The 15,350-nt window shown below is 42.9% G+C and overlaps 1 protein-coding gene across 4 annotated transcripts in view; it reads right to left on the reverse strand.

Annotated features, from left to right (window-relative positions):
- The window catches only part of COL9A1 (collagen type IX alpha 1 chain), a 126,326-nt gene that overhangs the window by 39,278 nt on the left and 71,698 nt on the right, over window positions 1–15,350 (reverse strand). For 3 of the 4 annotated variants that reach the window (XM_086876212.1, XM_086876213.1, XM_086876211.1), the window contains 7 exons: window positions 10,893–10,970; window positions 9,467–9,487; window positions 8,127–8,201; window positions 7,534–7,569; window positions 7,362–7,424; window positions 5,418–5,471; window positions 4,773–4,808 (listed from right to left, as the gene is read on the reverse strand). In XM_086876212.1, coding sequence (XP_086732338.1) covers window positions 4,773–4,808; window positions 5,418–5,471; window positions 7,362–7,424; window positions 7,534–7,569; window positions 8,127–8,201; window positions 9,467–9,487; window positions 10,893–10,970 — 363 coding nt within the window. Of the gene's footprint in view, window positions 1–4,772; window positions 4,809–5,417; window positions 5,472–7,361; window positions 7,425–7,533; window positions 7,570–8,126; window positions 8,202–9,466; window positions 9,488–9,541; window positions 9,844–10,892; window positions 10,971–15,350 lie in introns of those variants that run through there. The other variant, XM_086876214.1, reaches the window with a different exon arrangement.

The following is a 15,350-nucleotide window of genomic DNA, read 5'->3' on the forward strand; positions in this document are numbered from 1 at the left end:
TCCCTGAGACCTAAATCCATTAAACTTATGGTTTCTGGTAATCAGAAAGAACTCCAAACTTCTCCTCTTTGCATTTTCCATCAGTATAGCTCTGAATCATTTTACTGAGAAATATTCGAAATACAAATGTGTTTCTGCCTATTTGGATGATATACTCCCTCTAAGAAAACAGATTCCTTGTTCTTGCGCTATTAAAGTAAATTGAAAATTTTATGGAGAAAGGTATCTTTGATATGTTTGAAACACAAAAATATAAAATCCCAAATATACTTAAATATTCAGGAGATTTGACGTAATAAGGCACCTGGGCTGAATGCGAGTAAAAAGGCCACAGAATATCAATCCAGGCTTGTATTTGCAAGGCTGTTTAGAAAAGTCAGTACAACACAGGGAAAACTTCAAGCACTCATCAGAATCATTCCATTTTAACCATTTAATCCACGGAAGAAAGAAAGCTTGCATAGCCTACATAATCCCTTTGCTATTGCTTCACATTTCCTTGCTACAATTCCTCATATTGTGCGTATCTACATTTGACTATACAAATCAAACTTCCACTGAATCACATTTTCAATATTATAATATACCCTGACTGGAAGAAGGAAACCACCTGCTTGCAGGTCTCATTGGAGTACCCCTTCCTAACACACCCCCTAACAGTGGCAGGGAAGGTCAAGGATACCAAAAGAAGCTACAGCTACTGTGTCCAGCCCACACAGTGACCCAGCAGAAGGCTGTCCCCTCCTCTGACTGCTCCCCTGCATCTCCTCACCTTCCCAATTGAGACTGCAAAAAGCAAGGACTCTCCCCCAGCAATCAATGCCTCCTCACACAGCTTCTCCACCCTTCTGCCCATGAACTCCTTACAAGCAGATCAAGTTGCAAGGCTGGGAGCAGCTCCAGAGCAGTCATCAGTAAGGAAATAAACAGAGCAGTTCCTGTCCCAACCAGCTGCCCATGTTCCTTCCTCTGTGTCCTGAAGAGAAAGGCTCTCCACACAGCCTGGGACCACAGCCTTACATGCCCAGGTGCCTGGTGCATGCTATGGGTGTTCATCGAACCCACGGAACACAAGGGGTGCACAGACCTGGGCAGAAATCCAGAGTCTGTAATCCCCTGCCTCAGGGGCTACCCTGTAATCTGGTAACTAGCCCTGCCATCCACCACAAAGATACACACAGTCCTCCCCATATGCCAAATGTTAAAACCACTAACAAAATACCAGCTCACAGAAAAGTTAGAGGGAACTAAAAGAGAGAATGGAGTATCAGCCCCAGGTCCATCTACCAGGACAGGTCAGAGACATCGGCATATTTAAATTACTTGAATAAAAAAATTACTCTAATTAATCACAAAAATTCTAAGAACTTTGTAAGCCTGTCATTTTAAAGATTATCCGCTAAATGAGATGAGACAAAGAGAATAAATTAAAACAAAATTATGAAGCAGGAAAAAATGTGCAAAAAAGGGGATGATAACTAAAGACTGCCAAGATACATTCTGGGGAAGGTGACAGAAGCAGAGAAGCAAAGGCTGTATATAAAACTTTATGTCCTTCATATTCATTCTTGAAGATACCCAGAAGTCCTAACTTGGCTGATAAATATCACTAGAGGAGCATGAAGAACAGTGATAATAATTTAAATCTAATTAGTGCTGTACCCAAGGCTTCTGATTTTCTGTTTGCACTGAGCATTTTAATAACTTAAGCAAGAGGTTTTGTGGAAAATGAAGTCTTTGGATAACTATCCAGGGACTACTCCACTTGCAAAAAGCCACTGACAATATTCAAAGTAGTGCATAATTACACCTAAGCACTCAATCATGTAGGCAGTATGCAGACTCATAATTGTGCTCACTATGTTTCTGGTAAATGAGGTTTCATGGATCAAACCAAAGAAGTACAAAGGTTAAACAGCTCCATTACTTCACATTTGTAGTAAGAGCTTCTCCAAAATTCTCTGAATCTGAAAATTAGAACCATTGCACTCTGACACTACCATTCCTACTTGGGTTTTTTTTTTGTTTGTTTTGTTTTCATGGTAAGTGGGTTGTATTGGAGATATACAGGGGGTCTTTTGCTTGTTTTGGTAGAAGGGTTGTGAGATTTGTTGTTGTTAGTTCGGTTTTTCGCTTTTGTGGATTTTGTTAGGAGGTATAATCTCACTAAAGGTCTGATGACCAGTGCTGGCATCTTCCAGTAGCTGCAAAACTTTTTCAGCAGCATACAGCCATTCTTCAGAGGGAAAACTGCATTTATACAGGCTTTCCTAGGAGATTTATTTTGATCATTAATCTCTCTATACGGACTCAGCACATATGGGTTAACAACCATGGAGCTACAAAAGCAATCACTAGGCTTCTTCCTAACATGTGAGGTCTAAGGATAAATCTTAATAAATACAAGCGTAATGACATGAGTTGACTAAGTATATCCATCTTTTCTCTACTTTTAAATAAATTGGATTTCCCTTTTCCTCATTATAAATATTCCTGTGGATTCACCTGAAAATACAAGCTTCAGTTGCTTATTAAGCAGAGGCAGAGCAACTCCAAAGGCAATCCCTACTGAGGTTCACTGAAGCGTTAAGGTGATAACCTTAAGACTGAAAGTCTCAGGGCAAACAAAAGCACTCAGCTTTGAACAATGGTCCAAAATCTTACTAGATTTATTGCTTTTACAGTCTCAAAATACGGTGACGAAAGTCCTGCTGCTCTGAAAAGAATCAGCATTCTACCTTGACAAGTCGGTCTAGTTTCCTCTTTCCCAAATTTACATCTCTACCTCCAAACTGAAATTTACCCTCTTTATACATGTTTTATGCACCCACTTATTCTGGAGGGTCTGATATTAATCATTCTTGTAAATGATATTCTGTAAATGGTGAGCTAAAATCATGTATGTTGCTGCTGAAGATGAATCGATCACACGGACACAGGTTGAGGTGTGGTGAAAGGAAGAGAAAGTTTATTTTTCTTCCCAGGATTTATAGGTTTCTGAGCACCAGGCCAGGGATTGGATGGTCAGGATAACACTTTCCCACTGCACTGGCCATGAGAGATGTCCATCACAAGACGTGTAACAGAAAGAATGCACACATATCTATGTTTACAGTTACTGTCCTGGGAAAGTCTTCAGAAAACTATGTCAGCAAGCTCAGAAGCTGAATTTTCAGGGCAACACATGTATGTTAACCAAGTATTTCCATAATTCAGTTTTATTTCTCCATTTTTTCCTATCATAGAATGGCCTGGTTTGGAAGGGAAATTAAAGATCACCTAGCCATGAGTAGGGACACCTTCCATTAGACCAGGGTGCTCAGAGCCTCATCCAACTTGGCCTTAAACACTTCCAAGGATGGGGTGTCCAAATCTTCTCTGGGCAATCTGTTCCAGTGCCTCACCACCCTCACAGCAAAGAATTTATTCCTAATATCTAATCTAAACCTACTCTCTTTCAGGTTGAAGCCATTTCCCCTTGTCCTGCCACCACATGCCCTTGTAAAAAGTCCCATTTGTAGGGTCTCTTCGGGTACTGGAAGGCTGCAATGAGGTCATCCCCAAGCCATGTCTTTTCTAGGCTGAATAATCACAATTTTCTCAGCCTTTCCTCACAGGATAGGTGGTCCACCCCTCTAATAATTTTTTTCCCCTATCACTTGAGTAAACAAACCCAAAAGAGGGGAAAAAAAAAATAAAAAAAAGAAAAGCACTTCAGTCTACCTAGATCCTACCTCAGTTCTGCCATTTTCTGTGACTAAATTTTACTCACATATTGAGCCTACAGAGCAGCCAGCTCAAATATTACCTATTTTACAAATTTTCAGGTAAGAATGAGCATCCATGAAAATTAATTGTCTATAAAGTGATTCCTCTTGAGTTTGAACATGTCTATAATGTCAGACCTTCAATAATAACTTTATAACTTTATAATTTTCTCTCTGGCCAACTATCAAAATACTTGTTAAATATAAATTTAATGACAGTTAATAGGAAAAGGTCAAAAATACAAATACACAAGGAGTGTTGTACTAGAACACCATAACTCTTCTATTTAATTTAAATAATTTTTTCAAATTGAATCTAATTTTTAATTAAATTTTTATTATATGCCATCATATTATAATTTATTCTAGTTATCTTGTTCCATTATTCACCTTCCTTGAGGTTTTTTCCTAAGCTAAATTCCTACATGCCAACCATCATCACTTCTTCTACCAGCAAAACTCCTAAAAGTCACAATTATTCTCAGCCCCTAAAAATGGATGTTAGATCCATCTGCATACCAACTGAACAGTACTCCTTGCATATCCTCTCTCATATTTTGGCCTGTTTTCATACAGAACTGCAAAACAGCACAAGGAGTCTCACAGAATTTACACTTCAGTGATGACATTTAAACACATGGCAAAAAGTTGAAAACAGGAATAACTGTAGACTCCTATGTGCAAATGAAACATGGGCTCTCTCATCTCCATAGCATTTTCACAAAGAGATGGAAAAGAATGGTGTAAATCCAAAACTTGGGACTACATCACACATGCTCTTTTCTTTTCTACGGCATACAAACCAAACATAACCTTCCAGTAATATTTGCACACTTAGATATAAAGACAAAATGGTTCCTTAAAGTACTACTTTTGTAACTTATGAGTTCTTTGAAACTTCAGAAATAGTTTTGGGTTTTTCTTCATTATGTTTAGTGGTAAGAAGCCTTCATAATAATACTTAAGGTGTAAAAATCCTCCTTGTATGCTAAATGCACTACTTACTGGAAGTCCACGAGCGCCTGGCAGTCCTGGCTCCCCCTTTAAAAGATAAAAATGAGTTTTTAGGAGGCATTAACATCAAGTTTTGCAAACAATATTCAGGAAGATTTTCTCTCACCTTTTGGAGGGCAACATTTAGTGGACATAGTCTGCAAGTATTATTCACTTCATTAATGCTATGCTGGTTTCAATAAGACTTGATAGAAAGGAAAGACCTTCTCAGTATTAAAATGCTACAGCCTCTGGCCTTTTATTCCCCCATGTCGTAGTTACATGCTTGTAACTGACTTCTGATTTATACTCCATTTGATGATGATGAAGTCAGGTTCCACTGTTCTGGTTCCCACTGCATATTGCATATTGTGTCATATTACAATGACACAATTGTAACACCATATGGAAAGGGCCTCAACTCTACTGAAGATGCTCAGCCTTAATTTCAACAATGTAATGCCAGCCACCATTCCTTCCTGCTGGCTGTGGGAATGGAAGCTTCTTTGTGCTGTGTGAAAAAGGGCCAGTATGTACATAATCTATAGGTATCTTCGGATTGTAAGAAAGGCTACAGCATCTTATTAGTCACATAGAGACAAACAAAAATGCTGCTTTAAAAAAAATCCATAATTTCATGCATAATTTTGTTCCTACCTTCTGTCCTTTTGGTCCTGGGGCTCCCCGTGAGCCATCAGGTCCTGTGAATCCCTTTGGAAGTAAGATATACAATGTTAATGCAAGGTTTATGTGTTTTTTTCTTAATCACAACAGTAAACATTATAAACCATAGAAAAACAAAGGTATTAAATGAAATTAGTAACTGCAATAGACTTGCAATCCAAGTATTTATTTACTTGTACAGATAGAACTGCACAAGTTGAAAGTACTAGCTTCTGATGACAAACATCTGTGCCTGTGATATGTATCTTCAAGAATTATTTAGTTAAATCACAATTAAATTAACCATTTGATCTCACATGATCCTATTTCCTCTTAATGGGAGATTACTGAATTTTTTTCGTGGCCAAGGTTAAGAACAAAAACTCTCAGTGTTGTCCATGTCAGATAAGAATTTCATTGACAACACCACCACAAAACAAAAAAAACCAGAAAGCTGCCAGGCTGAATTTAAATCTACCCTTTTAATTTGTCTATCTGGCTAAAATCAGAAACCAAACATGATATTATAAGCAGGAATTAATTTTGAGTTCTTATTTTTCCTTTTATTTCATTTTGTAGTCAGCTTATATGGCTTAGAAATTTCCAGGTATCCAGAAGAGCTTTTCTTTTACGTTTATCTAATACTTTTATTTTTTTGGTACACTTCCAGCAATTCACTGTTCACACAATTGTTCCAACAATTTGGTTTTGAAAGCTTACATGATCATTACAAGCAATTACTGTACAGTACCTTTTTACAGTCTATTAAACTTGACACTGAAATAATTTTTGACATAAAATGAGGTTTAAATTGTCAGAACTGCCTCACCAATTAAACACAGAAGGTACTATAAATCTAATTAAACCAGTTTAAAGTTGAACACACAGTGGAAGCACAATAAGGTCTCACTCTTTTTCTTTGAGTAAAAATAAGAAAGTTTCAATATTTCAAAAGATTGTACTCTGGTACATTTCCACTCATCCACTAATATATATGGGACTATATAAGTGTGAACAGATACCAAAAGCTGAGATGAGTTTAGTGTGTTCTGTTTCATGGGATTGTGTTCCCATGAATTTTGGCAAGGAAAATAAAACTATGCCTTAAGTCAAAATTGTAAGAGGTGATGATTTTTAAATATCTGCTTATACGGTTTTGGCATGTACAAGTGGGTTGTGGGCCTGTACTGTTTTCAGGAAAAGTGAAGTGGTATGAGATGTCACTCACAAAGCCCATTTCCTCTTACAGGTATGAAACTGGAACAGTTTAATTAAAGATTCTTCCAGCTCCATATCCACTAAATCTCTTCCCAAAAGCAAATTAAATATTAACCTCTACAGCATTGCAACATTAAATAGATACTAGGCTTTTTCATTTATATAATTTGCAATACCCTCTAACACACTGTTTATGGTATATAATCTTTATTTTTGGCATTTTAGATTTTTAAAATTTAAAAGCTTATGTAAATTAAACATAAGCTTGCCTACTTCTTGGCATAACATCTAAGTACTAATGCAGCAATCTTGCTTCATAGCAAGAAATGCCTTCTAACACAGCTCTCAAGAGAGAAATATGAAGTTCCCCAAAAATTTGAAGGCATTTTTATTGACGCATATTTATTCCAGAGGCATGACTTAACAGGCCATTAACACTAGATGATGTTGAAACTTTGATCTTCTCTACTATTTTCCAGGATGGGAAGATGCATCAGCACATCCTCCTCATGCCCTCTCTGCCCTGCTCTGCGACCAGAGGTGGCTTCCAGAGCCACAGCACGAGTGATCCCTGCAACCACTGCCCAGCGCCCTCTCCAGGGCCGGGTGGCAACACCGACAGTCCTTGTGCTTTATCTCTTTATTCTTGGGGGAAATCTAAAAAAAAAAAAAAAATTGGGGGATGGGGGGGAGGAATTTTAGAAAATCAAGTGTACTCACATCAGCTCCCGGCTCTCCAGGCAGCCCAGGGGATCCTGGTTTGCCTGCATCCCCATCTGGACCCTTTGGGATTTAAATGGACAGTTAAGCATGTTTCACAGAGGGAAGCAGAAGCAAAACTCAAAACTTCTTCTCTCACAGAAACAAATGAAAAGTAGTTGAAATGACTTACCGGTGGACCAGGGGGGCCCTTTGGGCCTCTCTCCCCCTACCAAGATATGAAAAGGAAGGTATTAGTCAGAATTGCAACAACCTTCTATGCTTCTTCATGAAAATCACTGATTTACAGATTATCAGACATAATCCTGAACTGACTCTTATTGTAGAAAATAAATACTAAATCCACATAATTTCTACTACAGACTAGCAGAAATCATCACAGAAACTTCTGACAGGAATCAAGGAAACCTACATAGTAGCTCCAATGAAGAATAACACCACAAATCCTTAACAGGATTCAGTACGAATGATTCTATGTAATCCCTTTTGAGATTAGATTTACAAAATCTCTACACCCCATTAATGGCAGATAACCACAGATGATGCTGATTACATAAAATAAATGATCCTGAGTTTTCTATACCAAAGATAATCTGAAAATCTGCTTTCTCCCCTCACTCCAGCCCACCACAGAGCATGAGACCCATCAATTCCTTCACATATCTGCAGCCAAACTCAAATTCCTGAAGATCAAAGGCTGACAGACAGCACAGATACACCTGGAGGCATTTCCTATTTCCTAGACAGGGCATGGGAAACACTTACATCAATGCCATCAATACCGGGAACTCCTGGTGGCCCTGGAGGACCTGGGGGGCCTGGTGGACCAGGGGGGCCTCTCTGACAAGGAGTGAAAAAAAATGAGCAATTAGAACCTGACAAACCACAGAGCTATTCTGGGGGGACCAGCAAGTTAGAGGCTATGGGTTAGTCAGGAGGTCACAGCTGTGACAAGGACCTGCATCCTCACTCCATGTATATCACACGGATACCCTATTTTGACTGTCACTATGAGGATTGGCAACACTGCCCTCACCAAAGGAACGGGGAAGGTGTTAAACCTCCCTCCCTGGGCCCAGCCACTGTGCCCACAATGCTGGCAGGGCCAGCTGGGCTCCTCTCCCCACCCAGCAGGACGTGAATGCCACATGGCAATGACAGGGTGGCAGAAAGAAAAGTGATCTTTGCGAGTCAATAACCAAAATTCACTACATGAATTGCTCTTTCTGCCAACACAAGGGAGACAGTCTTCCTGAGAGTTCATACAAGAGAAGAAAATTCAAAACAACCCTTTCCCTGCTTCACTGACAAGCTCAGCAGTTTCCCCTGGTTCCTCAGCATTACATTAAGACCTGCAGGGCACTTTCTCAAAGCGCCGGGCTCCCGAGGGGAGGCAGCAGGCGCCGCCAGCCTGTGGAAACTCGGGGAAAGGCTGCTACAGGTCTCCGTGCCTATAATGGGGAGCTCTGTTCTCCTCGAGTGCGCTCTGCCCGCGGCCCCACAACGGGGCTCTCTGTGAGCAGAGGGCTGCCCCAGGCCCTGAGCCTGGTCCCTTGGTCCGCACGGCGCTGCGGCTCTGGACACATTTCCTCCACACAAGGGAGTTCCCAGAAATGTTCCACCGGCGGTAGTTGCATGTGGAGCTCAAGCCCCGCCGGTGCAGCCTGCCCTGCGCTCACCAGGCGGGCACAGCGGCGGCACCGCTGCCCTGCGGCACCCGCAGCTAGCGGGGACCCGGGACGGACAGACAGCCTCCGGGACAGACAGACAGACAGCCGCCGGGACAGACAGACAGACAACCTCCGGGACAGACAGACAGCCTCCGGGACAGACAGACAGCCGCCGGGACAGACAGACAGCCAGCCTCCGGGACAGACAGACAGACAGCCTCCGGGACAGACAGACAGACAGCCGCCGGGACAGACAGACAGACAGACAGCCGCCGGGACAGACAGACAGACAGCCTCCGGGACAGACAGACAGACAGCCGCCGGGACAGACAGACAGACAGCCGCCGGCGGGTCGGAGCCAGGGCACGGCAGAGCAAGCAGCCTCCGGTCCCTCTGCACCAGCACCCCGAGCTCCGGCCGCTCCCTCGCACTTACCTCGACTCCCGTCTGGGTTACCTGCGAGGGAGAAAAAAAAACAGCAAACCAGAGCCAAAGTCAGAACAAACTCACTTGAGCCAGGCCGAGGCAGAGCGCCTGCAGGAAAAGCCCCAGGGGCAGGAGGCGCCGGGCCATGGATGGAGGGAGCAGGCTGCGGCTGCCGGGGCGGGCGGGGAAAGGTGAGCGCGGCCGGAGCCCCTCCCGGCTCGGCACGGCCCTGGGCAGGGTGGCGGGGATTGGAGGAAGGCTGGCGGCCGGGCCGGCGAGGACGGAGTGCCAGCGGCGCCTTAACCCTTTGCCCTGCTCTTGTCGGGACGGAGCCCGAGCCCGCGGGTGCCCCCGGGCAGGCTCCCGGGGCCGGGCGGGGCCGCGACAGCCCCTCTGCCTGCGGGGCACAGCGCCCACAGGGGCCCGGCAAGCCGCCCGCCCGGGGCGAGGCAGACAGCAGGCCACGGAAGGGTTAAAATGAGGCGGCGGCGGCTGCTCTGGGGAGTTGGATTTCTAAAAGCATCGAATACCAGGCAGGTATGGTAAAAAAGAGCATCACCGGCCAGGAAGGGGGAGAAAAAATGAGACTCATGTGGGCTGCAGCAGCGGGCAGGACAGGGCAGGACAGGGCAGGACAGGACAGGACAGGACAGGGCAGGACAGGACAGGACAGGGCAGGACAGGGCAGGACAGGACAGGACAGGACAGGGCAGGGCAGGGCAGGACAGGACAGGACAGGACAGGACAGGGCAGGGCAGGGCAGGGCAGGACAGGGCAGGGCAGGACAGGACAGGACAGGACAGGACAGGGCAGGACAGGACAGGACAGGACAGGACAGGACAGGACAGGACAGGACAGGACAGGACAGGACAGGGCAGGACAGGGCAGGGCAGGACAGGACAGGGCAGGACAGGGCAGGGCAAGACAGGGCAGGACAGGACAAGGCAGGACAGGGCAGGACAGGACAGGGCAGGGCAGGACAGGACAGGGCAGGGCAGGGCAGGACAGGACAGGGCAGGGCAGGGCAGGACAGGGCAGGACAGGACAGGGCAGGACAGGACAGGGCAGGACAGGACAGGACAAGGCAGGACAGGGCAGGACAGGACAGGGCAGGGCAGGACAGGACAGGGCAGGGCAGGGCAGGACAGGGCAGGACAGGACAGGGCAGGACAGGACAGGGCAGGACAGGGCAGGACAGGTCAGGACAGGGCAGGGCAGGACAGGGCAGGACAGGACAGGGCAGGACAGGGCAGGACAGGACAGGGCAGGGCAGGGCAGGGCAGGGCAGGACAGGACAGGGCAGGGCAGGGCAGGGCAGGGCAGGGCAGGACAGGACAGGGCAGGGCAGGACAGGGCAGGACAGGACAGGACAGGGCAGGGCAGGACAGGACAGGACAGGGCAGGACAGGAGGACAGGACAGGACAGGTCTCTCACCCGAGCCGGCAGCTCGCCGCAGCCTTCGCGCTGGGGTCTCAGGGGGTCGCAGTGGATCACCATCCACTGGATCTCGAACTGGCAAAGGAGGAAAGATCATGTTAATTCGGGTCAGGGGTCAGACACTGTAAGAGGTGGAATACTGGCTCGCTACGCAGAGGGTTAAACGCTAGATATTTAATGTCAATAGCTACAGGTGGAGCAGCGCTTCGCCCTGCATTCTATTAACCCTACCTGTAGAGGTTTTTTAAAGAGGGGGCATAAGTCGGCCGAGGTGTTGCCACTTCTAAAATACTCTTTATCTCATCTCTGCTGTTCTGTTTGCTTTGCAGTCACCAGTTTCCAGACTGCTGAGACTGGAGCACAACAGAAACAGTACCCTTGTTCCTTTTACCTGTTAAATGACACCACCACCCGTGAGCCAAGTTTTTCCCTCCTTTATCCACTTCTCATTTTCAGACTTTCATAATAATAGCCAATTGAGTGCTATAATATACATATAAAAGAACTAATTTGATACTACAAGGCAGGCACACCACAGCAACAGCCCAAACAGGAGTAAGTTGTCAACATTATCCTCACACTAAATTCAAAACACAGCAGTGTACCAGCTGTGAAAAGAAGAACGCTAACTCTGTCTGCCTTGAGGCTATATAAAACAAAAGCTGATAGAACACTTCTCTAACTCTTTTTTAAAATGAAAAATAAAACTCTTCTGGTGGCAAGGTAGTAAAAGATACAACTGGCTTCCCATTGATTTAGGAGAGGTGAGAGAAGGGCAAATATATTCTAGCCTTGCTGTCAAGGCATCTTTTCCCTTGCCAGAGTTTCACGATGACCTTGTTGATTATCTTAAGTTGATTTAAAGGATGCCACGATTTTGATGACATCTCATGTAGGTATTCTACTGATATCAATATACAGTGTTATTAAGGATTAAGCACAGTCACAAAGTTCTCAGAAATGAACCTCAGATATTTTAGGAGTAATCATAAAGCAAAGGTATTAAAATGTAACCTTTTAAACCCAAAGGTGGTTGTGCCTGAGGTACAGCTTATTTTCTTCACAGTAGCTGGTATGGATCCGTGTTTTGGATTTGTGCAGGGAGCAGAGTTGATAGCAAAGGGATGATTTTGTTATTGCTGAGCAGTGCTTGGACAGAGTCAAGCTTTTCTGCTCCTTACCCCCACCCCACCAGGAAGGAGGCTGGGGGTGCACAAGGATTTGGGAGGTGACACAACCAGCATAGCTCATCCCAGACCATACAATGTCATGCTCAGAATATAAAGCTGGCAGAAGAAGGAAAGGGCAGGGGGTAGTTTGAAGTCTTCCCAAGTCTTTGTCTACTCTTTGTCTTCCCAAGTCACTGTTACGTGTGATGGGCCCCTGCTTTCCTGGAGATGGCTGAACACCTGCCTGCCATTGGAAAGTGATGAATTAATTCCTTGTTTTGCTTTGCTTGTGTGCATGGCTTGAGCTTTACCTATTAAAGTGTCTTTATCCCAATCCACAAGTTTCCTTACTTTTACTTTTCCAATTCTCATCCCACCATGGGTTAGAGTGAGCAAGTGGCTGTGTGGAGCTTAGTTGCTATCTGGAGTTGAACTACAGAGAATATTTAAGACCTATAGGTCAGTATTCCTGACATACATTTTGCAGGTTTCCTACAGGATATCTGTTTCATCTTAATTTCTTAGTCAGCACATATACAATTAACTGTGTCTGACTGTTGACTGTTTTGTCCTCTTAAGTTCTACAGAAATTCCTGCAAATGCCCACCATCTTTGCACATCTCAATATCAACCACATAATTCAGTTGCCTTATTAGTGCTTTAGTTGAGAGAGGTGAAGGTTAGGTAAAATGCAAACGAGACCTAAATATGTAGGGTAGTATTTTCAGTATAAAATCAGCCACAGGGGTGCATTTAGCAGTACCATAGGCTTTAGGGAAAACTGTGACCCTCAGAGCACAGTTGTAGGTCTCCTCTGGGAAATCTGGCTCCCTGAACCCCACTGGGCTATTGCTGGCTTGGTGATGATCCAGGGGAAGTCATCCCTCCTGGGGAGTATAACTCAGCTAAGCAATTTTAAGCAATGTGGAGATTTTCTACAATACTTTGTCAAGGATACCTGTTTCTTCTAAAAGAGGTCTGCTGTCAACTGTTTGCACATTTGTAAAGTGACCAAGAATAAACTACATATTTTTCAATGCATCTCATTCCAGAGCTATATTAAACATTTTATCCATTTTTCGACATCTCTGGAATAGCTAGTTTTTAGAACTTCATTTTCCTTGCACCTTTTATTTAAAGCCTTTGAACATTACAGTCAATTCCAGTGTTATTTGGCTTTCCATAGATGTGGTTCAGCCTTCTGAATGTGAGATTTCACAGGGTGAAAAAAAAAACCAAGATGTGACTTTTTACAGTACACAGACACAATCTGCTCCATGGTGTAAATTAATCCCTGTTAAACAAATATTGACAAGCAGCTTCCTCTTAGGTGTTTCAAGTCATGTAGCTTCCCTGAGCTAGTTAGCATCATTAAATGTCAATTAAATAATGACCAAGAGTCACTTCTAGAAAAGTGTTTAGTGTCTATTATGAAAAAAACATGCTAATGCCTCTGAAATCACAGGAATTAAGCCAATTTTATTATCTCACAGAAGTCAGAAAAGGAGCAGTAAGAAATTCTTTCCCTTACCTTCTTATAAAAACGTAATTTAGGAAGTGAATTCCTTTTCAGTTTTGAAATTTGGCTAAATCTCATCTTTTTTAGAGTTTATAATGGATTATTTTAATTACTTTCAGATAAAAAGATAAAACTTTTAAATACATTAATCTCAAAAAGAAAAGATAAAAAGCAGCTGTGAATCTATGTAAAAATTCACTCTCCATAAAGCATTCCAGAAATCCTGGAATAAATCTCTGTAAAGGCTAAAAGGCAAGATGCAGTTTCTAGTGGAACTGTATCTATTATTCTCATAGGCAGTCATAGTAATAACAAGCCATAAAGAATCCCTCTTAAAATTATATGTACTACAGTGCACCTCTGAGAAGTTGACCTATTCTGCAAGATAAATAGGGCCCTCACCAGAATGCTGCAAAAAAGGATAGGAAACACATAATTTATGTCCTTTTAAAATTCTACCACTGGAAGTAATATACTTTAACAATGCCTGGGAGTAAATTAAAAGCTGTGCCTAGGGCATACTAAATAACCAAGACTGTTGAGATATTTAAACTTATAGTCAAGCAAGTTAAAGACTAGAATAGCCTCAAACACAGATTTATTAAAACAATTTAAAGATAAAGAAAGTACACAGGCTAAAACAGAAATTTCTGCAATATCAATAAACATTTTAAAATTACTAGTCCGTCTGATTATGTAATTCCTTTATCATCATTTCATCATTTCAGAGTTCCTAAATCTACATTATTGTAATATCAGGTCGAACCACTACCATTGCCTTTTTAGGCTTCCCAGCACAGGCCATGCAATTCAATCCAGTGAGTCCTAATATATTCTGTCCAATATAAAGTGTATTTTTAGTTTTTAGACATCCAAACTCAATTTAAGAATATAGTCATGTATACTTTCTGTCTTCCCTGATAATTTGTTCTGGTGCTTCCTTTTTCTTTTTGTCAAGAAGTGTGCTTTATACTCTTGTTTTAAAGCCTATATCATGCAGAGATTTTACTTTTTTCATAAAATATATTTTACATGACCAAATCTTCCCAGAAACATGCTAAAGTTACAAACAAATATTTTGCATTATAAATGGTGAATTATAAAAATTACTTAATTCCATTTTGTTCTTTTATCCTTAAAGGAGGTTGCCCTATAATTACCGTAGCCCCACACTGGTGCCTAAAGATGTACAGTCTTAAACACAGGCAAGGCAGAACTCAGTGCCAGTCACTTTTCCCCACCAAAGGACTGAAGAGCCCTGGGTGATCAGTGTTGCTCATTTGCATACCTTGTAAAGAGCAAGTCTCTGCAAAACACAGGCTGGAGAGGAAAGAGGATAAGATTCCAAATGGCTCTTTTGCTTTTCCTCATTTCTTTAATCCTGGCCAAAGCTCAGTCAGAGTACCAGCAGAAGGCCAAGGTGCCCTTGATACCACATCTCTCTCCTCGTTTGTCAGCTGCTGTTTGGAATCTCCACTTCAACATGCAAAGGAGCCCTCCTCATTTTTAAAGGGAGTCTAACTTGAGGGCAGAGTTTGCTCTACCAGGTGCTGTAAAATTATTGCATTAATACCTGTAGTTTTCTCTGCATTTAATCTAACTATCTTTCCAAAGAGGAAAACAATATTGGCATAGAATTTTTTTATCCTACTAACACGCATAGAATGTATGTAATGTGTAATGTTTTCATTATCCCACCTATCCATCAGTATCACTCAGAACAGTTAACAAAGCTAAGAAACATATGCTAATTTTTAATATGCTAAT

This window comes from Cyanistes caeruleus, chromosome 2, assembly GCF_971803275.1.
Source record: "Cyanistes caeruleus chromosome 2, bCyaCae1.hap1.1, whole genome shotgun sequence".
In the NCBI taxonomy this organism is placed as follows: Eukaryota; Metazoa; Chordata; class Aves; order Passeriformes; family Paridae; genus Cyanistes; species Cyanistes caeruleus.